The following is a 27,075-nucleotide window of genomic DNA, read 5'->3' as shown; positions in this document are numbered from 1 at the left end:
AGAGGAAGGTCCTTCAGAGTACCGGTGTGCCATATGCCAGAAGCAGTAGTTTGCGCTGCTCTGCTCTGTGTGCCCATCCCTCTGCAATTCTCCTAGCCCAAGTGTAACCTCTTCAAGTCAGGAAAATTCCTTTTTTTGTTTCTCGCTCCGTACCAACAACCTCACAGCACTTCATTTCCATGGTCAGAGTCGACTGGCTGCCATGTGGGGTTTCCAGTTGCTGGGGGGAAAGGGAAGAATGCGGGGAGAGCAGTGGAGGGCCATGCCTCCCTCACGGAGCCCCTCTTTCCTCCCTATTGTCTCTTCCACAGCTCTGCGCCCACGGGCTACACGTCCTTCAGCATCAATGCGTCCCCAGGAGTGGTCGTGGATGTTGCCCACAGTCCTCCAGCCAAGAAGAATGCCACAGGTTCCTACAAGTGGTCCCTGGACCCTAGCCTGGAAGTGAGCTTGAGGATGAAAGCTGCCAGCAGCAGCACAGGTGACCAGAAGGTGAGTGTGGCAGCCGTGGGTTGGGATGTGTGGGAGGACGTCAGCAGGTGGCAGCAGGTCAGCTGCTCACGGTCCGCCCGGCACTGACCCACAGCCCCAACCCTGGCAGAGCGTCCTCTTTTCTGGATACTATGGAGACCGTTCCAGCCATGGAATCCTGGCAGAAAATATAGGGATGTTGGAGGGTTATGGAAGCTGGGTTTTTACTAAATTCATCCATTCAGCAAATCTTCAGTATTCACCTCCTACATGCCAGGCACTGCCAGGCACTGGGGATAGAGAAGGGCACGGGACAGGTGAGGTTGCAGGCTGCATGGGGCTTACAACCTATGGATAAAATACAGGTAAGTCGTTATAAGTGCTGGTGAATGCTAAGGCAGCCCTGGGAAGCTCTGGTCCATGCCCACGTCCTGTGGCTGCTGGACAAATGACCAGAAGCTACTGGCTTAAATCAGCAGAAATGTATTCTCTCTGGAGGACAGAAGTTCAAAATCAAAGTGTCTTCAGAGCAGTACTCCTTCTGGAGGCTCGGGGAAGAACGAGTTCTTGGCCTCCTTCAGCTTCCTAGACCCCAGTCTCTGCTTCTGTGGTCTTGTTCCCCCTCCCCACGCTGTGAAATCTCCCTCTGCTTCACTCGTATAAGGACCCTAGTCACTGGATTTAAGGCCTCCCTGGATAATCCATGATGATCTCATCTCAAGACCCTTAACTACATCTGCAAAGACCTTTTTTTTTCCAAATGGGTCACATTCACAGGTTTCAGGGATTCGGATGGGGACATGTGTTTTTGGGGACCATCACTCAGCCCGCTGCACACCCTCTGACTGTAGATAAGCTCAACAGGATCCTCTGGGGTTCCCACAGAGATCTGGGCCGATGAGCAGTTGTTTCCAGCAGGACAGGCCATTCGGTCTTCCCTTGGGACGGAGAGTTCTTGCCTACTATAGGAGCATAGGACTTGAGCCTCAAAGTATTATGTAACATAGACACATATATTCATATTTTCTCAACATAAGTGGTCTATGCAACTAAAGAAGACTTCCTGGAAGAAGTGGCAAGCTGAAGGAGGTAGGAATGATCTGCCTAAGAGAGGGAAAGCAGAGTGAGAACTCCATATGGGGTATGTGGCCTCTGTGCACGCTCTAGAGGAGGAGATGGTCAGGCACGTGCTGGGGAAACCGAGGAAGAGATGTAGGGCAAGAAAAGAGGGTGAAGACGGCACTGGGGACAGAGGTAGCCAGTATTAGAGAGTTTGGCATCAGGGACCTCACTTTGTAAGGGCAACAGGAAGCCAGTGAAAACCTGGATCCAGGGAGTAACAAGTCTACATTTGTCTTAGAAAGACCCCGCTGGCCGCAGTGTCCTGAGTAGACTGGATCCAGGCAGTCGACTAGAGGCTGGTGCCGTGGTCTAGACATGAGGTGATGGTGGCTGTAACATGTCCCTGGATCCCCACTCCCTGCAGGGCAGACCCAAACCCCTCAGTCCATCCCCTCAGGAGAGCCTCGTCTTCTGGCTCTTTGGTTTTGCATTGGGGAACTCCCCTCTGCCATTTTCCCTTCAAAGTGTCCATCCTGGTGCTCTGCCCTCCTCTGGCCAGGGTGGGTCAGTCAGATCCACTCTTCCTGGATTTTGAACCCTGGGCAATAAGGGTTGGTGTTTTTTTTGATCTTCACCAGCGCTGAAGAGACCAGCTCCCTCCCAAAGCTCCCAGAGGGCTCGGGCTCCAGCCTTTCCAAGATTTGGTTCTGCAGGTCCTCTCCACCCCTTCTGCTTGCTGAAGCCAGTTCCTGTGGCTTGCAGCCAGTGCCCTCCCACTGATGCCCCCTCCACCATGTCTCCAGCTGCAGAGCTCCTACTTGTCCCTCAAAGTGTATCTCCCTGATACCACCCAGGCTGGCTCAGCCCTTCCATTTCTGGGCTCCCACAGGACCCTCATCTAAGTATCATAGGTATTTGAGTTCTTTGCCCCCCCCCCAGTGCCCACCAGTTGGGGTGTTTCTATAGGCTGGCACCAGTTCTTGCTCATCCTTGTCTCCTCAGCATCTCACCCGGACTGGCACAGAGCAGGAGTCCAGTTAGCGTTTGTTGAATGACTAAATGAAGACCTTCATGGTTTGCTCTGTTTTTTAGGTTCAGATTTCATATTATGGACCCAAGACCAACCCCGTCCAAGCCCTGCTCTATGTCACCGGTGTTGGTAAGTGATGACCCGGTTCTTGGGATGCCACTGCCCCTCTCCACATACACACACCGTTTCAAGGTGTCTCTCCAGGAGAAACTACATTCTGGAGCTTACTTTAGACTGAGCAGAGAAAAGGGACAATTTCTAGCTAGTTATACATATTGTGGTTCATAAATATTCCCTCCCCAGTTGGCGGACCATAAAGTAATTCAACTGGGGAGAGAGAGAGAGCATTTATGGGGAGTTCCATCGTATGTTTATATTTTCTCAACATAAGTGGTCGTATATGGGTTTTCCACATATGAGTCTCTATACCTTTTTGACACTTCAAATATTTATAAGAAAAGTAGATGACGACACTGTCTTATACAATAATATATAGACTGATGCTCCCCAAATGCCATGTCTCCACCATTCTGCCGTATCAATTATCTGGCTAGACTCATATTTATTTAACATTCTTCTTTAAATAAAGGAATTTTCTAACTTGAACTCATCTTGAACAATAATATTATATGATTATCATTACCATTTAAATGTGCATTAAGTATCAGAATAGCATGTGAAAATTTCAGCTTTCATTTCATTAATGAGTTTTATTCATAAATATACATTCATTTCATTAGTGCACATTTAAATAATACGAATCATATAGCACTAATTCTGTACCAGGAACTCTGCTAAGACTTTACCTTTGAACCTTACAACAATCCTGGGATCCCTGGGTGGCTCAGTGGTTAAGCATCTACCTTTGGCTCAGGTCATGATCCCAGTGTCCCCGGACCGAGGCCCATATCCAGCCCCTCACTCACTGGGGAGTCAGCTTCTCCCTCTGCCCCTGGCCCTGCTTGTGCTCTCTCTCTCTCCCTATCTCTCAAATAAATAAATAAAATCTTAAAAAAAAACCCACAACCTTACAACAATCCCATGAAGTTGGTACTATGATATCTCATTTTACAGATGAGGAAACTGAGGCACAAGAGGTAGACAGATCTCCCTAAGTTCATGCTGCTGGCTAGTGAAGGAGCTAGTAATCCAGAGCACGAAACTCTATGCCGCTCTGGTCTGACACTAAAATATGGCTGTGGGTGTGTTTAAAAGTTCATCCAGGTCAGTCTCACACTGTGAGCTCACAAGGTCACTACCTACGATATGGGCACACAGATCTTTATCACTGGGAAGACTGTGATCACGTGTTCTGATGAGGCTGGGAAGGACTTAGAAACAGACGTATGCTTTCTCAGCCTTGACATCTGGACAGAGTGGGGTAGGTTTGGGGCCATGATGTGCAGCCATAATGCACACCAGGAAAAGCCAGGTGGGGCTGAAGTAAACACTGTATCCCTGGCTCCAAGGTCACTGGGGGCTAACATTGGGGCCAGAGGCCTTTGAGAGCCTGGTTAGGTGTCCTTCCAGGAGTTTGGCTCCAAGCATCCCATTGGGGTGGCCGGGAAATCTTTCTGAATTCTTTCTGAACCCCAGAAGGTGGCCAGATGTGTAGGATCTGGTTGGCATCACAGCTGTGGCAAGGCCCCCCAAAACCCTGCCAAGGAGAATGGGTGTGGTAAGAAGCTCCAGCTCTGCTCTCTGGGTTGCCATTAAACATCTTCTTTGGAGACGTGAGGGTGTCTTTGATTTTGTGTCACGGAAGGGGAGGGAGAGAAGCCGTGGGGCAGACAATCTCCCAGGGACCACACTGAGTGCCTTGACTTGTACCTTCACCAACCCTCTCCTCTTACTCGGTGGGATTGCAGAAATCTCCTTGAGCACGGACATCACCCGCACTGGCAAAGTGAAGCCCATCGGTGCCAAGAAGGGCCAGGTACGCTCAAGCCTCCTGACGCTCCAGGTGCTACATCTGCTGGGCTCTCCTCTTGCGCCCTCTGGTGGTGATGGCATGAATGGCCGTCTGTCCCAGGAGAACAAGGCAAAGAAGAAAACAAAAAACCACACTTACCATTTTGATTTGTGTATTTCCCATCTCTTTTGCAAAACTAGATTTTCACCAGTTGTGAGCTCATAGAACGTGTTGTGCAAATTAGAAACTACAGAGTCATCAGGTTAATTAATGCCCAGCAGAGAAAAAATTTGCCGACAGTTCTTAACTCTGGAGGGCAAAAAGATCCCTCTCCCTGGCTAGGGGGAGAGGTCCCCACGGTGTTGCCCACAGGGAGTGAAGAGCAGAGAAAGGGAGAACTGGCAGGGGGCAGAAGAGGGAAGTAGCTGCGCTGGGACAGCGAATCTGTTGCTGAAAGACAATGGAGTGTTAAGAGGTGCGGCGTACAGGTAGCCTTACATGGGTCTGAGGACAAAGCCCAGGGTGTTCCTGAAATCCCCAAGCTGCCTGTACAGCTTAATGCTGGTGTGCCCTTTAGGAGGATATGTCCTGTCAAAAGATGAAGATCCCTCCATGGGGTCAGCTAAAAGTGGAGGGAGGGATTACAACTCTGGGAGTGGAATCCATCTTGCTGTCCCACCCAGAATGCAGTCATTCCTGGGGGCCAACGCTGTCCTGCAAATAGAAGACGTCATCCCTATTAGATCCCTGCTGGGAGGGGCTGCTGAATTTGCTTTAATCTTTGGACAGACAGCAACTGGCTGCTAAGAATAGTACCCACACTTTGGCGAATGAGTAATGAAGAGTTCACGTAAGAGTAACAATTTAGATTAGGATCTTGGCATAAATATTTAGCTCAGTCCAGTTTGCCAACCTGACGGTTTTTTTTTTTAAGCTGTTAAAATAAATTTTACTATCTTGGGGGTCGTTTTTTGAAATGGTTGAATTGCATTTTCGGTGACTGTGTTTAGGATTTTTGGTGACCGTGTTTAGGATTTTTGGAGCAGGCAAACAATCCCCTCTTGGGACTAAAGAATTCACTGATGTGGGAGTGAGATCTGTAAACCACACAAGGCTCATGAGGGACTGGGGAGAACGGTTATGCTTCCCCCAAGAGCTGGAGGGACATACGCAGGTTTCTAGATGTGGCTCGTTTCTGCTGGGTGTCCACAGAGGACCTGGACCTGGGGCCCGCGCGGGCAAGGCGCCATCCTGCTGGTGAACTGTGACAAAGACAATCCCAAATCTTCCACCATGGACTGCAGGGACGATGACGTGCTGGACAGCCAAGGTGAGGGCCCCCGCCCCCCAGCGTCCCCCTGCCCAGAGAGCTCATGGAAATAGAGCTTGGTCTTTGTGTAAAGCCCTTTTGTCTATGCAGCCTGAGTTTGGTAACAGCCCTCAGAGACGGGGTTTAACGGAAGCATGTTCTTGTTAGCTTGTCCATTGCATAAGAAGAAGAATGGACAAGGTCCCGAAGAGGGTAAGTGACTCACCCAAGGTCACACAGCAGCCAGAGAAGAGCCAGAACCAGGACTGAGTCTCCCAATGCCTCCTCCAGGTCCCATGCTCCGGTCCATGGCCCAACCTAAATTTCTGCTCTTGGGTCAAACCTGGGACCCGAAATCATTCAAAATGAAAGCCAAACTCCGCCCCAAAGTCCTGTCAGCGCAGCCCCGAGCCGCTGCCCTATGCCGGACACTGCTCTGACCTCTTCAGAATTAACTCCTCTGATCCTTCAGTACAAGGCTTGGGTGTATGTACTGTCCTCAGGTATGGGGAAGTGAAGCAATTTGCTTAGGGTCACACAGCCAGTAAGTCACAGGCTCAGGATGTGGAACCAGGCATCCTGACACCACGGGGTTGGAGGGGACACAAGGAAGGCGGTGGGCGCAGGGTCTCCTCCAGCAGCACCCTCTGAAGGGTGGCTGGGACGGAAGAGGGCTCTGGGGGAGTGACGTCGGCCAGCCATGGCGGCAACGCTGGCCGTCCCGGGGAGCTGCTAGGGCAGCATAGAAATGGATGCATTTGGAAGTTGCATGCAATTGTCTCTGCCTGATGCCAAGGGGCAGCCCCCACGCAGTGCCCGGCCCTAATCAAAATAGCCAGTACCCTTCATGGGCGCTCCCGGGACGCGGGCTGCCGCAGTAAGCCCTTCATACACATGACCTCACTCTCCCCTGTGCGTGGGCACTATCCTTAGCTCTGTTTACCGACGAGGAAGCAGAGACACGGAGAGAGGAAATACCTCCCAGGCTCCCACAGATCCAGGGCTTGAACCCACCACCTCCGATTCCTTCACCCGGGAGCTAATGCCCAGTGGAGACCCCTGTCCAGCTTCACTCTCCGCACACGTTTTTTGGCCATCATTTGGGTTGGTTCACTTCCCACTCAGGCCCAGAGGAAAAACCCATTGACTCAAATAGTTACCCAGCACACTGCCATGCCCTAGTCCTTGTTCGAGGTGCTTCTGGATGCTTCTAGGCTCCAGGGGCTGGGGACAGAGCAATCAACAAGTCAGCCGTGGGCCCTACTTCACTGAGCTTGCCTCCTAAGCTCATTCCAAAATGAAAATCATCATTTAAATCCTGGCAAGGGCGTGATGAAGATAAAACCAGGCGACAGGGTTGAGGGGGGTAGGGGTCTGAGGGGAGCCGTGAGAGAGGAGAGGGTCTTCTCGTTCCAGACCTGCAGGACATGTCCCCGGTGACCCTGAACACCAACACCCCCAGGGACTTCTTCACCAAGCACCGGCTGCTCCTCCACGTGTCCAAGTCGGAGATGGACAAAGTCAGGGTGTTTCAAGCCAGCCGTGAGTCACCCTCGGCCCTCACCTTGGGGTCCCCTTCCCGCCCCGGCACAGCCCCTTCGCACCCCCCTTCAGCAAATAATTCCTGAGCCCCTGCTCAGTAGCATGTTCTAAGAACCAGAGACACAGCAGTGAGCAAGGTGGACAACCCTGCCTCTCCCTTCTAGAAAAGGCAGGCGGGCGAAATGCAAAGAAACAAGAAGCTGGTGTCTGGTGCCGGTGAGGCCAGAGGAGATCCCTCCCCAGGACTGCTGTTACGGTGTCTGTCTCTTCCTCTCTGCCACACACACACACACACACACACACACACACACACACACACACACACACAGGACTCTTGTTTAAGAGAGTGTTGCATCCGAGCCGAGCTGACCGCGGTGTTAGGTAATAGTGTGGTCTCCAGCATCCTGCTCATCAAAGACAGCATGAACTTCTCAGCGGCTCACGAGCCCCCGCTGCTGAGTGCCGGGCTTGCTCGAGGCTCAGGGCATAGAGCAAAGAACAGAACAAAGCTCCTGTCCACGTGTCACTTTCCTCTTGCTGGGTTGAGAGAGACCATGTACAAAATAACTAAGTAAAGCGTCTAGTGTGTCTGATAGGGTTAAATCCTGCGCAGAAGAATGCCAGCAGGGAAGGGGGTGTGGTGGGGGGGTGGAGCCTGGGGGCCTGCAGGAGACGGGGGGGGGGGGGGGGGGGGGGGGGGGCTGGAGGAAGCCTCCCCCCTACGGTGTCATTTGAGCAGAAGGAGGTGTGGGAACAGTCATGCAGACACCCAGGGGAAGGGCATTCAGAGCAGAGGGAAGCTCAAGTACCAAGGCCCTGAGGTGCACTCGTTCCGATGGGGTTGAGGAAGGCAGGCAGGGAGGCCGGTGTGGCTGGAGTGCAGGATGAGGCGTTCAGGTGGTCGAGGAGGGTGGAGAAGAAAGGGGAGGGGCCAGCTCGGGGAGGCATGGGGTGACTCTGCCTTCTAGTCCGAGCCACGTGGAGGCGGCCAGCTGAGGGCTTTGTGTAGAGGCACGACTTGATCTGACTTACTTCCATCCCAGATCAACTTGATTAGACTGACATTGATTTAGTGACAACCTCGGCTGAGGCATCCCCTCCTCCAGGAAGCCTTCCGTGACCCTTCGGGGTTCCCTCCATCACAGCACTCATTACCATCTGTGATTTTGACCATCTCTGGTCCTCCTTCCTTACCCAGGAGGCTGTGTACTCCTTGGGGACTAGGACAGGGACTACCTCCCTGATCTCCCCAGGCATCCGCTGAGGGCAGGTGCTCAGGAATGAATGAATGATGAACGGTGAATGAATGAATGAACTGTAATGCTCTTTGAACTGGTGTGTATATGGTTGGGAATGGCTCAGACTCCCCCTCCCCCATCACTCCACCCCTGGAGCCCCAGCCAGGGGGCGATGTCCTACCTGATGCCTCAGTTTCTTTGTCCTACGGTGGGCCCATTTAGCTGTGACATGTCGTCCTGAGTGTGGTGGCCTCAGGAAGGCATCACGGCCCCGGGGAAATGAAGACCTGAGTCTCCTTTCTCCACCAGGCGGCAAACACATCTCCAGGTACAGGGTGGTCCTGGGGCCCCAGCGGCCCAGTCACCCCCTGGAGCTCCCGGGCGGCCAGCACAGCGTGGACTTCTATGTGGAGGGCCTCGCTTTCCCAGACGTCAACTTCCCGGGGCTCATTTCCCTCACCATCTCTCTGCTGGACACGTCCAACCCGGTAGGCCAAGGTGGCAGCCCGAGGGGGGACCCGAGCTCCCGGGCCTTGGCCCAGCTCGTGGGTGGGGGTCCAGAGCCTTGCCGGGAAGCGGCAGGTGTCAGGGCCCGGCCGTGGTGACCGCTCTGGCCTCACCCACGCCTTCAGGATCTTCCCGCCGCCCTGCTTTTCCAAGACAGCGTGGTCTTTCGTGTGGCCCCCTGGATCATGACCCCGAACACTCAGCCCCCAGAGGAGGTGTACGTGTGCAGGTGAGGGTCCCGTGTGGGGCACAGACGCACCAGGAGGAGCCCTGGCTTCTGGCCATAGCCCCCACCCCCGCCCCCCAAATATCTGCTGTTTAAATGGGGGAAAATGACTCCTACAGCAACAGGCCGAAGGCTTCTGGCCAGTTTGGAATAAAAAGGCAGGGAAGTGCCTGTTGCTGCTGTTTTGTCCTTGCTCTCCTACCCTAATGCAGGTGGGGGAGGGGACAGCTTTCTCTCCCAAAGGCCCAGAGAGTTTTCTAGACCGGACAGATGAAAGCCCTTAGTCTCTGAGCCAGCCTGCCCGGGCTCAGTGGGTGGCCTGTGGACCTCCCGCACCAGAAACCATTTCAAATGCATGTTCCCAGCCAACCCCAGAACTGTGGGGTCTGGGGTCTGCGGATGGGGCCCAGCTGCCCTTTAATGAGCTGCCCTGGGGAGCCTTGGCATCCATCTCACCATCTGAGAGCACCTGTTGAGTACGCTGGGGTCTCGGAGGGCCCCTCCCCTCTTCTCTTGCAGCTGCTTCCTGGCAGAAGGGGTGAGGGGTGAGCTGGTGGTTGCCAGGCGGTCAGGACGCAGCTGGAAGCCAGCAAGGCCTGGGTTCAAAGCCTGGTGCGGTCTCCCCATGTGGCATGACCTTGAGCATTGACATCCTCATTGTGGCTTCTCCCAGATGGAAGGGGAGACTGCTGGTCCCCTCAGGGATTGCTGTAAGAGTTCAGTGAGATGTTTGCTGAGAGCAGAGAGAAAGGGTGAGCCCGCATTGCCATCCAGGCCACGAGCATCTCCTGAGCGACCACCGTGCCCCTCCCCCCGTCCGTCCAGGCTTGAGCTCCTACTCCACCCCTAGGGACCCTGCAGGGGTCCAGCTTGCCCCCTCAGAGCCTGGCCAAGGCCACTGTCCGCTGAATCCAGAGCACTGAGAAGCTTCTTTCTTGCCCTTTCTAGGGTGTTTGAAAACGAGAACTTCCTGAAGTCAGTGATAGCTCTAGCCAAGGAAGCCAAGTGCAAGGTCACTGTCCCCTCCAAGCAGCAGAGCAACGATGACCGGTGGATGCAGGTCTGCGCCCCGGGGGGCAGGGGGGTGAGACACAGAGGGTGGATCTCCCTGAAGGTCAGAGGACACGGGGGGCCCCAGGCTCCTGGGGCTGGGACCCACCCTTCCTCAGATGGGCAGGAAGTGAGACGCTTCTGAGGGCCCAGGCATGTGGGGGCTCAGGCTGGTGAGTAAAGCGACCGTTACAGCCGGCCACGGCCTGTCTGGCAGGGTCACCAAGATACAGGACACCTTCCTGCCTGGAAGCTCTCAGAAGCCGAGGAAATGACGCAAAGCTCAGAGGGTTGGAGCTCAACCCATCCCTCCAGGGACCCTCCCTCCCAGCCCCCACACCAGGCCACACCCCTGCTCCAGCACTTTCCATCTCCTCCCTCTCAGCCTGCCTCCAGCCCCACCCCACTCCAACCTGGCTATCCCTCACCTTTGGCCAACCTGGTGGCCACACTGTCTCCCTGTTCAGGCCATGAGCTCCCCGAGGAGCTGAGTCTCACTCAGCTCAGCACCCCAGCACCTGGCACGGGGCAGTGGCTGCAGGCAGCTGGCAGACCGACCCGAGCCTTCTTGCCACTCCCTTGCTTTCTCGGGCTCTTTGCCCTCCCATGGCATTCCCCCTGCTCCCACCTCCTCCGTGCCTCTGCTGTTGGTTCCCTCTCTCCGCTGTCCTCCCCATTCCCATCCCCCACATCCAGGTCCCACTTGTACAATCCCAACTCGAAAGCCTCCCCCCCAAAAATCTCCCATCCCTCTCCTAAACCCACAGAGAATACCTCTTCCTTTCTCGAAGTCCTGTCTGGACTAAGTTGGATGGAACAGTATAAAAGTGCTGTGAGTTCCATCTTTGACCTACAAGAGTGGCCGTTTCAGGGGGTCAAAGAGGGGGTCCCGTCCAACATCACATCTATCAGAATGCAGGCAGGGTTTGCACCAGGTGCACTTCGGAGCCCTCCCCGCTTCTGCCCTGTGGGCAAGGCTGGGTCTGAACTGCCCCCCGCTTCTCTGCCTGTCTCAACCCCATCAGGAGCCCCTCCTTCCGGACCCACCACCTCCTCACACTGGGTGCTAGGAGACCAACTCCCCAAGGACAGGGCCTGAGGCTCGCTTACCAGGTCCCCAGCACTTACAGAACTCAGCCCCAGCACTCACCAGCAGTGGGGGTGAGACCTTTTGTGCACACACGGGATGATAAGCTCTGTTCCCTCCTCGATCACTGCACAGGAATTTGCCCTTGACCACAGAGGGAGAGTGAATGCGTCCATAGGCCCCTCCTTGCACTGGGTGTCACGACCATGCCCATCAGCCCTCCTTCCCCTTGCTCTGCACAGGACGAAATAGAAATCGGCTACATCCAAGCCCCACACAAGACCATGCCTGTGGTCTTTGACTCTCCGAGGAACAGGGGCCTGAAGGAGTTCCCCATCAAATGCCTGCTGGTACGTGCTGGTGGGGCCGCGGCTGCTGAGATCCCCCTGCCCAAGGCCCCCTTCCTCACCACATGTGGCCGAGCACCCCGGCTCCATAGCCCGAGCCCTTCCTGCTGGGGCAGCGATCATGCAGGCGGGCCATGGCCTTTTTGTCACCGCTGAGATGAGATCTGGCTCTCCCTTTCCCAAAGCTCTTTCCAGCCATGAGTTTGGCCTGTCCTCAAAATAACCCTGCCAAGGATATCAGGTGCGGCTGTGGCTTCCTTGTTCCACTGAAGATGTTCTTGCTGCAAGGTGTGGGTTGGGCCAGGACTGGAACCTTCTTCAGTGTCTGGCTAGAGGCTCTGTCTTTTGGGGGAGGGGAGTCTGGCCTTTGTGGGGGTTATGGGGTGGGTGTGGGGATCAGAGTGGTCATTTCCCAGGTGTGACTCTGCAGGTGTTTGGGGGTGGGGTGACATGTCGGTGAATCAAGCAGGACTAGCCCGGCAGGATCGCGTAAGCTCAGCGCAGAACGCTGATGATAGGAACAGTTACGTTCATCGAGCATGCGTCCTGTGTCAGACATGATGCCAAATTCTTTACATGCCCTGACTCATTTAAATTGTCCGGCAACCTTTAATCTAGATATTATCACTAGGCCCATTTTATAGATTAAGAAACCGAGGCTGAGAGAGGGGCAACCGCTTTTCCAAGGTCACACGAAGAGAGGAGAAGCTGGTACTGAAACTGGGCGGGTCTGGCCCTGGGGAGTTCTGTCCTCCGTGCACCGCCAGGCGCACACCCCGGGCGCTGAGAGCCCCTGACTCCAGGCACCGGGGAAGCACGGAGGAAGGAGTGTGGGGTGTGGGGTGCAAGGTTTGCTTGCCGGGGAGCACCCTGAGCCCCAGGGAAGACGAGGCAGCCCTGCCCACACAGGAGGCTTTGAAAGGAAATCTGAGTTCAACTCAGCAACTCATCTGAGTCTCGCCCACTCCCCTGCCCTGGGTGGTGATGACAGAGAGACTTCTTTGGATCCATGGCGTCTCTCTGACTGGAACCAGGTTACCCCTGTTTCAGGACCACCACTGGGATAAATAATCCCGCTGGCCCGTGGGGCCCCTAGTCCCTCCCCCTGCTTTCAGCCCTGCTTTGCTCAGTGGCCGGTCTCCCACTGCCATGTTCCCAGGGCGACAGAGGCCAGATGTTCTGACGTCACCAGCCACATCTCCCGAGTCCTTCCCGGCAGACGGACACTTCAACACAGGGGTCCCCGCCTCTCTCACACCCAGGTTTGAATGAGAGGCTGCGACGCGTTCTTAGGCAAGCATGGCTGTGGTTTTCCGACGCCCATCACTCAGGAAGAGAATTGGGCTCAAAGGCAAACTTGTCACCAGACAGCATCCTCATCGGCTTTTCCAAACCCATTGCGGGCCACTCTCCCCGTCCCTGACCCAGCTCCAAATCCCACAGGCTGCCTTCCCGTTCTTCAAATGTGCCCAACTGCTCCTCACCTCATAGCTTTTGCATGTGCTGTTCCCTCTGCTCACAATGCTCTTCCTGCTTCCCACGTCTGCCGGTGTCCCCGCCTCCAGGTCTCGGCTGCAGTGCTCTCCACTGTGAGACCATCCCTGGCGCTGAAGGATGCCCCGCCATGGTCCCTGGCATTCTGGGCTGCGGTACCTCGTTGGTTTCTTCGGGACTGTTTTGCTATAAATCACTGCCCTGTCATCTCCCTTTTCACCACTCAGGGGCCGCTTAGCGCACAGCTTGACGCACAGTGGGTATTCTCCCCATTAGACCGTGTCGGTAAACGTTACCCCACCTATAAGTGGAAAACCAGCGGCGCTTACTGTAAGTAGAAGGCAGCTGGGAAGGTAAACAGTTAAAACACAATAACGCGATGAAAGCCAGCTCAGTGCAAGTGAGTGCGAGAGGTGAGCCCAGGTGTGCTCTCGGGTTGTGAAAACGGAGATCAGCAGGTTTCAAGAATGGATTTGCACACTCTGGGGCTTCAGTGGACAGAGACTCGAGGAGAGTGGACAGGGTGACAGGTGTCTAAGTCTGGGCCAGAAACGGTATCAGGTAGCATGTGGGGGTGTCCCCTGCCCCTCCCACTCCTGGGGGCGGGGGGCACTTCTGCAAAGGGCGCACCTTCATTCACCTTCAGAAATCCAAGCCTGCAGCCTGTGGAACTGAGCCCCTCTCGTGGCAACGGCCAAGGCAGTGACGCACATGAACTTATCGTTCATTCATCATATATCCCTGGAGCCCATTCTCTGTGCCCAGCCTTGCTCCAGGCACTTGGAATCTATCCGTGAGCAGTGCCGAAGATCCCTCCCTCACAGAGGTGACATTCTAGCCCAGAAAGACGATAAACAAGCAGTATGGTGAATGAGTAAATTATATTGCGTGTTGGAAAGTGGAATCTAGCGCTGTAGGAAGAAAAAACCCAGAATCAAGGGGCTCCCAGGTGCCGAAGTGGTGGGGTGGGGGATTACAGAGCAATTCTAAATAGGATGGTCAGGGTAGGGCCCCTTTGGGAAGCTGACACTGAAGCAAAAACTCCAAAGAGGGGAAGGATTTGGCTATATGGACGTCTGGGTGGAGAGTATACGAGACAGAAGAAACAGCCAGTGCAAAGGTCCTGAGACAGCTGCAAGACTCGCATGTTGAGTGAAGAGCCAGGAGGCCAGAAGGGGCGGAGCAGAGTAAGCCGGAGGAAGGGTGAGGTCTCTGTGCCTCATCTACTGAGGACGAAGACCGTTCTCAGCCTTGGACCGTGGATGTTCCAGAAAATGTTGACATCACTCGGGTAGGGACTCACTGTTATTGTGAAGGGCCCCAGGGGAGCCCTGCAGAGGGACATCAATCACATCAGTGTAGGAGTCCGTCTCCTTGCAAAGAAGAAGGCTCTGCGTGGACAAATGGTGGGCACTAGACCAGAACTGGCTACCGTTTGCCCTGTCTGTACTGTCTGCAGTTGGGTACAGAGCACGGTCAAGGGCGTGGCCCCTGGGCTTCCTTTCCGGAACGAGGTCTGGGTACACTCACTTCCCCATCAATGTCGTCGTTCAGGAGAATGGTTCTCCTGTTGAAATCCAAAATTTCTTGGGTGAGAAATACATCTGCAGGGTTCAGATGAGGCCAGGTGTTGAGCCCAGAAAGATGAGTTAATTCTTAAAGGAAGCGACATTGAACTTGTATCAAACTCAGCAGCTTTGATTCAGCAAGCCACAGGAGTTAAAAATAAGGATATTGGGAAATTGGGGGGACGGTGTCTATGTTTCTGAAAAAGGAACGGTTCGGTGGGCCGACGAGTAAGATCTAAGTTGTCCAGCTAGAGAACTAGCAAGATGCCGGATGATTTTCCAGGCTCATTTGCGATGTTTGAAAGATACAATAAAAGCTGGATTGATTTGGAGGAAAAAGTGAGGGAAAGGGAGAAGGAGAGACCGTCAGAGAGTTGGAGGGGACTGAGTGAGGGGCAGGTCCTGTGGGCCACTGCAAGGCTCTTTGTTTAAACTCTGGGAAACTGGGGTTGTTGCAGGAGGATTATGACCTGATGGTGTGATAAAAGGGAAGCTTTGGTTCTTTGTTGAGAGTGGATGACAGGGTGGGGGCAGGTGGTGCAGGGAGGGATCAGGCAAGTAACCCAGTGAGAGGCGATGTGCCTGCAGGTTTGGGCATGAAAAGTAGCCACATTCTGGACATGCTTTGAGGGCCCGGCCGACAGGATTCCCTGACCCCTGTGAGAGAGAAGGAAGCCAAAGTTGACGGCAGGCTTTAACATTTGTGACCAGCAGCCATCCTGCCCTGAAGTGGGGAGGACTGTAGGAGGGATGGGGGATGAGGGAAGAGGGGCCGACCGTTTCATCTGGGGCGAGTGTGAGATTTTTGGTGGACGCCCGAGTGGGAAGTCAAGCAAGCAGCGGATGGCCGTCTGGGGTCAGTGGGGATGTGCAGACAGGAGGGAGACACCCGGGGTTGTCAGCACATGGTCGGTGTTCTGTGAGACTGGGTGACAGCACCAAGAGGAAGAGACTTGTAGGGAATCAAAGACTAGGGACTAGGCTGGGGACACCCTGTCCCATACACAGGAGACTGAGAGGACCCAAGAGCGTGCAGTGTCGGGAAGGCCAAGCACAGGACAAGGGTGTGACCAACTGACTCCCCGATGCTGGTGGGCACTGCCTTTTGGGCTCAGCTTTGCGGTCATGAAGTTTCTAGGGCACAGTGAGCATGGGAGTCAGGCTGGCATCTCTGTTAGAGAGAAAGGGAGAAGAGGGATTGGGAACGGTTCCCCTTTTGTAGAAAGCTAGGGCTAGTGCAGTAGACAGAATGGTGGCCTCAAACATGGCCTTGCCCTAATCCCCAGGACCTGATGCTTTCTTGCGGCAAAAAGACTTGGCAGATGTGATTAAGTCAGGGACCCCAAGATGGGGAGGCGCCCCTGAGTTATCTGGCGGGCTCTGTACCATCATGGTGCTCCTTGGAAGAGGGAAGACAGAGTGGGAGAAGGCACGTGATGGTGGAGACACAGGACGTGAAGTTGAGGGAAGAGGCCACTGGCCGCTAGAAGCTAAAAGAGCAAGGAGACAGACTCAGAGCCTCCAGAGGGAGCCGGCCCCACCACACCGTGGGGTAAACCCCGTGAGTGTGCTTTCAGACTTCTGACCTCCGGAGCCAAAAGAGAATCCATACGTGTTGTTCTAAGCCACTAGCTGCGTCCCCCCAGCCACAGGAAACGCACAGAGGGGGTGAGATGTGTCGCCCACCCATTCTTCCCGTGAAGATCCACGCAGGGACATCACAGCCCCTCGGTGAGGCCGGTTCCAGCCCAGTCAGGATGGAGCACAGTGCGGTCCTAGAGGGCTTGCTGGAGACACAGTTCAGATCCTTCCACCACCCGCCACTCTGACCTTCGTTCTTCTCTGCAGAATGAGAACAAAAATGATGCTTTGTAGATTTGTTATAATGCCGGAGTTAAGGTTTACAAAGCAGCAGGCACGCATGGGCCACCCCATAAGTGCTCGCCCCTTTTCTTACCACCCGCGTCAGCGCTCCTGCGGTGTCCTGCAGATCATAGCAGTGCCCGCTCGGTGCCGGCTCTGACCGCTACCGGATCCTGCCTGCGACCTGGCCCCCACCCTGTCCTCACGCAGGGATCGTGCTCTCTAACGCTTGGCCGGGGCTTCTCCCATCTCAGGGTCCGGATTTTGGCTACGTGACTCGCGAAACCGAAACCGAAAAGGCTTCTACCTTCGACTCCTTTGGAAACCTGGAAGTGAGCCCCCCGGTCACGGTTGGGAAGAAGAAATACCCTCTGGGCAGGATCCTCTTTGGGGGCAGCAGCTACCCCAGGTGAGAAGGGAAGGGGCGGGGTGCACCCGGGAGGCTCAGTCGTTGGGCGTCTGCCTTCGGCTCAGGTCATGATCCCAGGATCCTGGGATCAAGCCCCACATCGGGCTCCCTGCTCCACGGGGGGGCCTGTTTCTCCCTCTTCCCCCTCCCCCTGTTTGTGTTTCCTTTCTTGCTGTGCCTCTCTCTGTCAAATAAATAAAATCTTAAAAAAGGGGGGGGAGGGGGAGACCCAGGGATGTCATGGAAAAGCAGAGGCTACAACAGAAGCTTTCCCTGCGTGCTCCCAACACAAGAGCCTCGACAAACTTTAGGGACTTAGACAGGAATCAAACACAGAGCAAAGAATACAGCTTAGGAGTCCGGCGAACCAAGCTCAAATGCCAGCTCTGCCACTTACAATCTCTCCGTCAGTGAACATTTATTGAGCACTTACTGTGTGCCTGTGCTAGGAAGGAAGGCAGTCATGAGCCTAACAGGCAAGGCCTTGCCGCTATTCTAGTAGGGGAGACACAAAGGTAAACAAATAAGATAATTTCAAAGAGCCAAGAGAAAAGATAGGGACAGAGGAGGAATGGGAACTGATAGGGAGACTACCGAGGGCCTCGCTGAGAAGGCAGCTCGTGAGCTAAGGCCCAATGACAATAAGGACATGGCCGTGGGGAGAGGTGGGGTAGAGGGTTCCCGGAATATCAAAGAGCATGTGCAAAGGCCCTGTGACAGGACTGAACCAGGTGTGTTCAAGAAGGCCAGAGTGGCTGGAGGAGCCGGAGTGAGAAAGAGCAAAGGGCTAGATCAGGAAGGCCCCTGGAGGCCAGAGCAGGAGGAAAACTGAAGGCCACAGAGGCAAAGGAATGTCCCCAGGGCTACATGGCTAACAAGGGATTACCCACTGAGGTCGGATTGGCTCTCCACGTCGCTGTGGATAATATGGGTTAGCCCCATGTTTACCTACAACCCCAGCATCTGGACTGAGTCAGTGGGCAGTGCTCTCTGAGGCTGAGCTCTGGTCTTACCCACTGTACTGACTTGTTGCCTCAGTTTCCCCCCCAAAAAAACTGGAATGGCAAATTGTAAACTCCTCTGATGTTTGAAGATAGAATAAAGTTATCCAGGCTTCTGAGTCCCTTCCCTAGCTGAAGGAGAACCTCGACCCCCTTGGCAAGCCTCCATGCCCTCAGAGGCCCCCTGTTGCCCCTCGCACCCCACAACGCTCCCTTCATCCTGTGTCGGCAGCACCGAGAACCACGAGATGCACCAGGCCGTGCAGGACTTCCTCAGCGCCCAGCGGGTGCAGGCCCCGGTGAGGCTGTACTCCGACTGGCTGTACGTGGGCCACGTGGATGAGTTCCTGAGCTTCGTCCCAGCACACAAGAAGGTGCGCAGTCTGGGGGGGATGCCTGAAGGAAGCCACACGCCTGCTCCCTGGGCTCCCAAGCATCGGTCTGCTCTCTGCTTGGGAAGCCCGGCCTTACAAGCCTGACCAGCTCCCCCTCAACCCCTGGAGGGGGCACAAAGGAGACGGGCGGCCTGGGTCTGCGCCGGCACTTCTGGGAGCCCCAGGGGCAAAGCTGACCTCTGAGCCCAGTGTTTCTGCCCCCAGGGCTTCAGGCTGCTCCTGGCCAGCCCCAGGTCCTGCTACAGACTGTTTGAGGAGCTGCTGAAGGAGGGCCACGGGGAAGCTGCGCTATTTGAAGGCGTCAAAAGTAAGTTGGCTCCGCCTCGTTCTTCCATCCAGGGTCCTTTCTCTGCCTTCATGTGGTCGCCCATGGCCAGATGGGGGCCTCTGGGCAACGGCTCTCCTCTGAGCACCTCCCGTGCCCTGAGCTCCAGGGATGCTGTGTGAACAGGCGGAGTAGCTCCCCCTGTCACAGGGGTGGGGGGAGGCGGGGGGTCATTCACGGTCCTGGGGAAGTGAGTCAAGGAAACAATGGTGGCGCAGGCGCTTTGGGAGCGTCTGGGAGGAGTTCAAGAGAGGCTTCCTAGAGGAGGCCAAGACCAAACAGGATCACGAGGAAGGAGCGGGAGTTCGCCCAGTGGGGCAGGCGGTGGGATGAGAGGAAGAGAGAGCTCTCAGACAGAGGGAACAGCGAATGCAAAGGCGCAGAGGCAGGAGAAAGCGAAATGTGTTTGAGGACTTGAGGAAAGTTCAGTCTGGCTCAAATGATGAATGAATGGAAGGAAGGGAGGGAGGGAAAGAAAGAGCCTTCTCGCTGGAGCACAGAAGGAAATCCTCAAGTTCGCAGACGTGAGCTGGGTCAGTGTTGATAACTCCACGTGGATGAGAGTTTTTACCTAATATCTGTAGTACGTTGCATGGCATCAGACAATGGTTAGACCTCTGTTTGCCTCTTGGTAGCTGGGATCCCTCTGGAAATACTTTAAAGGAGTGAGAGAAACACTTTTAAGGAGAACTTACACTGATGAAATACTTTATTAAGGGCCTTTGCCTCCTCGAAGCTCACCACAAACCTGTGCCTTAGAAATCATAACTGCCCCCATTTTCTAGATGGAAAAACTGAGTCCTCACTGTGCCTACTGGGAAGAGGGACATCAGCCTCTGAATTCATCTTCATTCTTTTTCCTTTTTCTCCATGACAGGAAAAAACCAGAAAATAAAGGACATTCTGAAAGACAAGAAGCTGAAAGAACATAATTCATACGTAGAGGTACTAGCCTGGGTGCCCGGCCCAGGGGACGCCTCAGCCCGGGGTGACTGAGCCACCCACCCCACTGCCGTCCCTTCCCTGGGAGCCATAAAGCAGAGCCTCCCACCGGCTGCGGGTCGGCTTAGTGAATGGCTTTGAGATTTGGGTCAATGTGTGGGACAGACGGACCTCAGTCACCACTGTGGGAACGCACAGTGGTGATGTGAGGAAAAGAGAGAAAGAGAAGTCGGGAAAGCTGGAGCCACAGCAAGACAGGGGACACTCTCAGAGACAGAGGGACTGGCAGGAGAGAGGCCAAGTGCTAGAAAGACACAGAGTGACCGTAAAGACGGGGACACCCAGGCAGAAGCCAGAGAGGCAGAGGGACTGAGCAGAACAGAGGGAGGGAAGGAGGGAAGAGAAGGAGGTGCCCATCACTGTCTTCCAGACCCTGTCCTTGGTCCTTCCCTTGGCCAGACCGCCCTCCCCCACAGCTGTCCCCACCCCTTCCCCGTGGCAGCCCTGTCATGCCCCATCACCGCCATCCAGGCCCTCCACCTTCTCACGGTCTCCCCCCACCTGACCCCCATGCCAGTTGGTTCCACCATGCCCTCTGCCCCTCCCCCCACGCCCCTAGAGCTGCATCGACTGGAACCGGGAGGTGCTGAAGCGGGAGCTGGGCCTGACTGAGCGGGACATCATCGACATCCCCCAGCTCTTCAAGCTCCAGGAGGAGGCCAAAGGGACCCTCAAGGCTGAAGCCTATTTTCCAAACATGGTGAGGAAGGTGGTCTTTGGGGTCAGCCCACTTTTGCCAATGGCCTGAAGTCAGGGACCCTGAGCGCAGATCCAGGGGACTTGGCTGTCGACTTGGGGTCTGTGTGGCCGCAGATAGCTCCCAGGGTGGCTCTGGGCATCTCACAACCACTCTGGGAGCCCAAGACTCTCAAGGCTCCCTACTCAAAGAGGAGGCACAGAGATGTCGGGTCTCTGGTGGCGTGGGATTCGGGGCTAGGGTTCGAAGCTGGGGGTCTGGCTGCAGAGCCCATGCCCTTACCACATGGCACTGCCCGCTGTGGGTTTCCCTGTGCGGGTGTCATGGGTGGGCGGTGGGCAGAACAAGGGGCTGAGCCCGGCTCTCGGGTCGCATTTGGAAGGGATAGAGTGGGGAGACACCATTTCAGATGGGGTGGTCCGGGAAGGCCTCTCTGAGGCCACGAGGCTAGCATGGCCCAGGCTGGGTGGATTCTGTCCTCTGAAGGGGGGATTTGAGGGAGATCCCGCCTTTGGCAAGAACTTTTCACCGTGACTGCTCCACTCCCTGCCAAGCACCATCTCAAAGCCACATCTATTGTATTTTTACCGTCCCTGTGCCCTGACCCTATCTCTCCAAAGTATACGCGAGGGCCAGGCAGAAACCTCACGCAGTTCTGCTGGGACCCCGCAGCCGCCCTCTCCTGCTGGGGGCTGGAGGTCACATTCAGGGAGGAGCCAGGAGCCCCCGGCACAGGGACGTCAAACTGCTTCTCCAGGTCACTGGGGTTCCAAGACATTGCCTCAAAGCTGGTATTTTGGCTTTGTTCTGTTTTAGGCATCAAGGTACCACACAGGATTTTATTTGGAAGAGGTTCTGTGGCTAAAACAAGGCAGGAGGGGGCACCTTGGCTAAAATTCCTTGGCCCCAGGCATTTTGTTTCTTGGTGTCAGCCCCGCCGGGTTTCCCAGGCAGGAAAGAAGGCTGATGCGGGGCAGGGGATGAGGCAGGGTGAATGAAGTCATCGGCCCCACTCTTACCTTGGCTGCTGGAAGCTCTGGAAGGAACCTGAGCATGAGCCGTGACTCACCCCAGGAGCCCGCAGTGGGAGGTTGGGGAGTGGGCTTGGAACAGGCTGAGAAATTCAGGGTACAAGACACTCAGCAGGGGCTGGGTCTGGACCATAACAGAGAATGAGAGGCCCGTCCCCGACTCCCGAGCCCCAGAGACGGACCCCGCCCCCGTTCCGTGAGCCTGACGTCTGAGCGTCACAGCAACGGAAACCCACTTGGGCTCGTCGGGCTGATGAGGCTCAGAGAGGTGAAGGGACCTGCCTGAGGTCACACAGCCATTGAGGAGCAGGGCTGGGATGCAAACCCATGTGGGCCTAGAGCCAGAATCCTCCTCCGCTCACCCCCGGTATAAGGGAGGAAACAGTCATTACCTTACACGATAATACACGCAGAGCGACACCAAAAAGGTAGTCCTTTATTCATCCAGTCAACGGATACTTACTGAGAGCCTGCGATGGGCCAGGCATCGGGCTGGCAGCTGCGGGAGGAGCCCAGAGGAGGAGCACTGACTGGGGACTCAAGGGCGGCTTCGCAGAGGCCATACCGCTTGAGCTGGGCCTGGAGTGATGGAGAATTTGCCAGAAGGTGGCAGAGAGGGAAGGAGAGTGTAGCGGTGAGATCTGATCGTCCGACAGAATTGGGTATAAGGCCCAGACCAGCAGGGCGGCTGGAGGTGGCCCACTTCACCTGTCTGGGCCTCTGTTTCCCCATCTGTGAAGTGGGCTGCCAGTGGGGAAGGTCAGAAGGAAAAGGGGACCCACGGGCGGGGATGCGGGCTGCACGCCGTCGGCCCTGCGCTGGGACCCCGCTCCTTTGCAGGTGAACATGCTGGTGCTGGGCAAACACCTGGGCATCCCCAAGCCCTTCGGACCCATCATCAACGGCCGCTGCTGCCTGGAGGAGAAGGTGCGCGCCCTGCTCGAGCCGCTGGGCCTGCACTGCACCTTCATCGACGACTTCTACGCCTACCACGTGCGACACGGGGAGGTGCACTGCGGCACCAACGTGCGCCGGCAGCCCTTCTCCTTCAAGTGGTGGCACATGGTGCCCTGAGCCCGTCCCCTGCACCCCCTCCTGTCCCCAGGTCCAGCCAGAGGCGCTGGGACCCTGCAGTGTGGTGTTGCAAGAGCTCTGGGGGACAGGTCAGCTCCCTGGGCGTGGCTACCCTCCCGGCGGCGGCTTGCTCCCTTCCGCTGTGCCCTGGAGCCCCTGGGCACCCCCTCTGAAGATCCCAAGAAAGTCCTGTCCTTGCAAACTCATTTCTGCTGTGAGACGCTGCAATAAAGTTTTATAATCTCTTTGTCAGGGAGGTCACGCTGTCATTGCTGTCTTTCATACGTTCCCTCATTGTCATGGTCAGACTGAATGTTCCCAACGGGAAGGTGCCGCAGGACGTGTTGGACGTCAGTGTTACAACGTGTGGCTTTTCCTCCCAGGTCTATACGTGGTCTATGAAATCTTCTGTGATCTGAGTCCAGCTCATTCTAAGTTCCCACGGAGCCTTTGGGGGTTGGGGGGGCAGGAGGAGGGCTGAGCCCCGAGGATACGGCCCATCTCTCCTCTGAGCTGCCCTGAAGTCGGCTCCCCAGCAGCCAGCCGGGAGAGCATCCCGGGACATACAGTGGCCCGTCTGATGATTCACGATCACATGCATGTGTGAACGACACACCTCAGCTCTGTGCTTCATGATAAAGAAAAATACAGGAAGCACACCGGATTCCGAGCACGTCGGCAGGAAGTGCGACAGAACAGTCACGTCAGCCTGGGATGTCTCTGGAGACCCCAAAGGGATACGTATAAAATTCCAAGGGCCAAGGTGAGGCCAGGAATTGCATTCGTGCTGCCCTTTGAGGAAAAGGCAACAGACGGCCAGTGCTAGAACCTGGGGGTGGGGGGCGTGAGCGTAAGGATTTGACTGCTCCGTGAGATCCATCCAGACGCCAGTGAATTCTCCGTGTCCCTCACATGTGTGGTTCCCATTCCAAGCCCCGTGAAGGGGCTTGTTTGATGCTGTCCCCAGACTACCTAGAGCCAGGTGTGGCCCATAGCAGGAGCCAGGGGAGTTTATGGGATGAAGTCACTCGTCTCCCTCTGTGTGCCTTGTGTCTGGTTTCTTTTACGGCCCTGACACAGGGATTTAGGTTCCTCTATAGAAAATGAAATCTGATGCTTTTAGACTTTATTTTTTTAGATTTTTTTTTATTTACTTATTTGACAGACAGAGACCACAAGTAGGCAGAGAGGCAGGCCCCCCGCCGAGCAGAGAGCCCAATTCGGGGCTCGATCCCAGAACCCTGGGATCATGACCTGAGCCGAAGGCAGAGGCTTAACCCACTGAGCCACCCAGGCGCCCCTGCCTTCAGATTTTAAAAATGAAGACCAGACCTCGACTCCATAGAGTCTGCGATGCTCAGAAAACACCCAGACATACTGTTTCCACGTGGTCGTGGACAACATGTGATGGTGGAAAGGCTGGACTTCCAAAGCCTCTGTCCTCAGACCACAGAGAAAAGGATCCAAAAAACCTGGGTCAAACCGTGCTTCTCCGAAGACAGTCAGCTGCTTCCCCTTCACAACTGCTGCGGCAAAAGATGCAGGAGCGGTTTTTGTGGACCAGAAAGTGGACTGTGCCCAGAGGGGCGTTGGTATGAGGTTGTCCCCAAATGTGACCGACAGGACAGCTACCTGGCTCAACACACAGAAGCCAGAGGTTTTGCTTGATTGCAGGAGCTGCAGACGGACCGAGGGACAAGCTGGTGACTGAAGCAGCCTTGGTTGGCATCAAGACAGATGCAGGGGAGCCTGCCCCAGGCCCCTCATGGACCCACTCCCCACACACAGGGCAGGAGCTTCTGCAAAGGACCGGGGAAGCCCAAGTGCGAGGAATCCCCTTCTGGAAGTCCTGCAGCCCCACAGAGCGGAGCACAGAATCCATCCTAGGACAGTGCCCGGGAAACCAGAACTTTCTAGCTGCCTCTCCTCCCCTCCCCGGCAGTCACCGTTTACTTGCCTGCGGCTGCCGTACATAACAAGTTACCGCAAACCGGGTGTCTTCAAACATCCAAAATTTGTGCTCTCCCTTCTCGGGAGAGGTCCAAAATCAGATTCAAGGGGGCTGAAATCAAGGGGCGGGCAGGGCTGTGTCCCCTCCGGGGGCTCCGGGAGGAGTCCACTCCTCACCTCTCCCAGCTCCTGGTGGCCACCAGCAACCTCCAGGACTTGCTGGGGTCACCTTGCTCTCTTTTCTGTGTGTGGCAAAGCTCCCTTTGCTTCTCTTATAAAGACACTTGTCACTGCTTCTAGGGTCCACTCAGAAAAGCTGGTATGATCTCCCCACCTCAAAGATTCGTGGTCCCCTGTGCAAAGACTTCCTGTGCAAGATGTTACAGGTTCCCAGGGTTGGAACCTGATGTCTTTTAGGGGCTGTTAGTCCACCTCCCACAGGTCAGGAACCACCGTGTCCAGCCACGGTAGGCAGAAGAGGCAGAGAGAAACAGAGCATCCCTTGGCCACAGCTTGAAGAGCTGCACCTGCACTAAACCCTAGCAGGAAAGGGACGAGACTCAACCTTTTACAAAATTGAGATAAAGGGACCCCTGGGTGGTGCAGTCGGTTGAGTACCAGTTCTTAGTTTCGGCTCAGGTCTTGGTCTTGGGGTCATGAGATCGGGCCCCGGGTCAGGCTCCGCGCTCAGGGCAGAGTCCGCTTGTGACTCTCTCTCCCTATCCCTCTGACCCTCCCCCTGCTCTCTCTTGAAAACAAATAATCTTTTTTTTTTTTTTTAAGATTTTAGTCTTTTATTTGCCAGAGAGAGAGCGCAAGCAGAGGGAGCAGGAGACAGAGGAAGGAGCAGACTCCCCGCTGAGCAGGGAGCCTGATGTGGGGCTCGATCCCAGGACCCTGGGATCATGACCTGAGCCGAAGGCAGTCGCTTAACTGACTGAGGCACCCAGACATCCCATAAAATAATCTTTAAATAAATCTTCAAATCAATCCATCAGTAAAGACTGAGATGTAGGGACAGATAACATTGCATAGGGCTAAGGTACACAGAGTTGATTGTGCAAAAACTGAGGAAAATTTACTGAAGAGCTGAGGCGCACCATCTACAATGAGCAAACATGCGGGGCCTGTGGGAGCCTAAGTAAACTTGTCTCATGGTCACAAAGCCCTTAGTTTGGTTGGAGGGCCTGATGGAAGCCCACTGAGGTATTTTTTTGAGGGGCATGGGGTCATGTCATCATGTGCACCCCAAGAATTTATTGAGCATCTATTATGTTCAGGATCCTTTTATGGGTGCTGGGGATTCAGTGGTGAACAGGACACCCCCTGGAGAGGGAGCAAGACCCACTCTAGATCCTTCCAGATCCCATCCATGCCCAGAGGGGTCTCCGTCCCCCAGGTTGAGAGCGTCCTCCCCCTGTGCGCTCAGAACCCTGCACAAGGCAGGGCTGTCTGAGCTCAAGGGGGACAGAGTTCCCAGACTGTTTGGCTCCAGAAGCCAGAACGCAGACCTCAGCAACCCTTCCCCAGCCCGACTATCCTCTCCCTCTGGCCCACCTCCTGCTGGCGTGGGTGTGAGCAGCAGGGTGGGCAGGCCGGCGGGTGTAGGCAGGAGCACACACACGTGCTGAGCGCCGCCCACCCGTTCAATATTTGCCACTTTCAGCCCAAACAGAAGGGCTTTTCGAGTCTTCCCTGCTGGCCCCATTATCTCCAAGAGCTTCCTAAGTAAAGCCACCCCGACAGTTACGTTGTATGCTTAATGCTTCCGGGGAGGGATACTTCTACTTTTAGCCCTGAATTTAACAAGTCTGGCTGGCCGAGCAGACTTCACGCAGGACCCAGCTTACGCCCCCTGTGCCGTTACACACTGGTTACACACCACCTCGTCGTGCGTCACTGTCAAAGACCGAAAATGAATGTTTCTACCCAGCCCAGTGTGGCTCTGCTGGGAGGCTCCGGCAGCCATAAAAAAGGATAAGGATGCTTTTCACACGCTGCCAGGATGAACTTCTCTCCAAGTTGTACTATGAAAGGCAAACAGCAAGATATAGATACTATGTAGCATTTGCTGCCACTTACATGCAGATAAGGAGGGAGGATAAGCATCGTGTTTGCTTGCTCATGCATCACGTTCATTTGGAAAGACACAGAAGAAACCCATGCCCCTGACTGCCTCCAGAAGGAACTGGGTGGGTGAGAGAGCAGGAGGGACACTGTTGCAAGCCCCCTTTGAACTTGGGACCCTGTGAATGTGGTACCCGTTCAAGAACAACCACAGACCCTCACTTAAACCATGTCATGAACACTGCTTTAAAGTTAGCTGGCGGGTCCCTGGTGCCGGAGCCTTTCTCTGTCCTTTGCTCCGTGAGCTCAGGGATGATGGGAGGCAGCTGCTGAACCGGGCTCAGCAGGGGCTCCTCCGCTCATTCATTCCAGTAGCACTTGCCACGCCCCCTCTGGGAGTTGTTGCCACCCCTGCAGA

At 55.3% G+C, this 27,075-nt stretch overlaps 1 protein-coding gene across 1 annotated transcript in view; it reads left to right on the top strand.

Moving 5' to 3' along the window:
• Positions 1-22,860, top strand: part of PADI4 (peptidyl arginine deiminase 4) — a 36,910-nt gene extending 14,050 nt beyond the window's left edge. Inside the window, exons 2-16 of the mRNA XM_046015815.1 lie at positions 312-492; positions 2,626-2,692; positions 4,432-4,499; positions 5,688-5,805; positions 7,201-7,326; positions 8,874-9,052; positions 9,197-9,300; positions 10,246-10,357; positions 11,677-11,784; positions 16,961-17,115; positions 18,349-18,490; positions 18,716-18,818; positions 19,714-19,781; positions 20,398-20,538; positions 22,407-22,860. Coding sequence (XP_045871771.1) covers positions 312-492; positions 2,626-2,692; positions 4,432-4,499; positions 5,688-5,805; positions 7,201-7,326; positions 8,874-9,052; positions 9,197-9,300; positions 10,246-10,357; positions 11,677-11,784; positions 16,961-17,115; positions 18,349-18,490; positions 18,716-18,818; positions 19,714-19,781; positions 20,398-20,538; positions 22,407-22,640 — 1,906 coding nt within the window. The 3' untranslated portion in view covers positions 22,641-22,860. The remainder of the gene's footprint in view (positions 1-311; positions 493-2,625; positions 2,693-4,431; positions 4,500-5,687; positions 5,806-7,200; positions 7,327-8,873; positions 9,053-9,196; positions 9,301-10,245; positions 10,358-11,676; positions 11,785-16,960; positions 17,116-18,348; positions 18,491-18,715; positions 18,819-19,713; positions 19,782-20,397; positions 20,539-22,406) is intronic.
• The last annotated feature ends 4,215 nt before the right edge of the window (positions 22,861-27,075 follow it).

This window comes from Meles meles, chromosome 1 (assembly GCF_922984935.1).
Source record: "Meles meles chromosome 1, mMelMel3.1 paternal haplotype, whole genome shotgun sequence".
NCBI classification, from domain to species: Eukaryota; Metazoa; Chordata; class Mammalia; order Carnivora; family Mustelidae; genus Meles; species Meles meles.
This window is presented reverse-complemented; position numbering and strand designations above follow the sequence as displayed.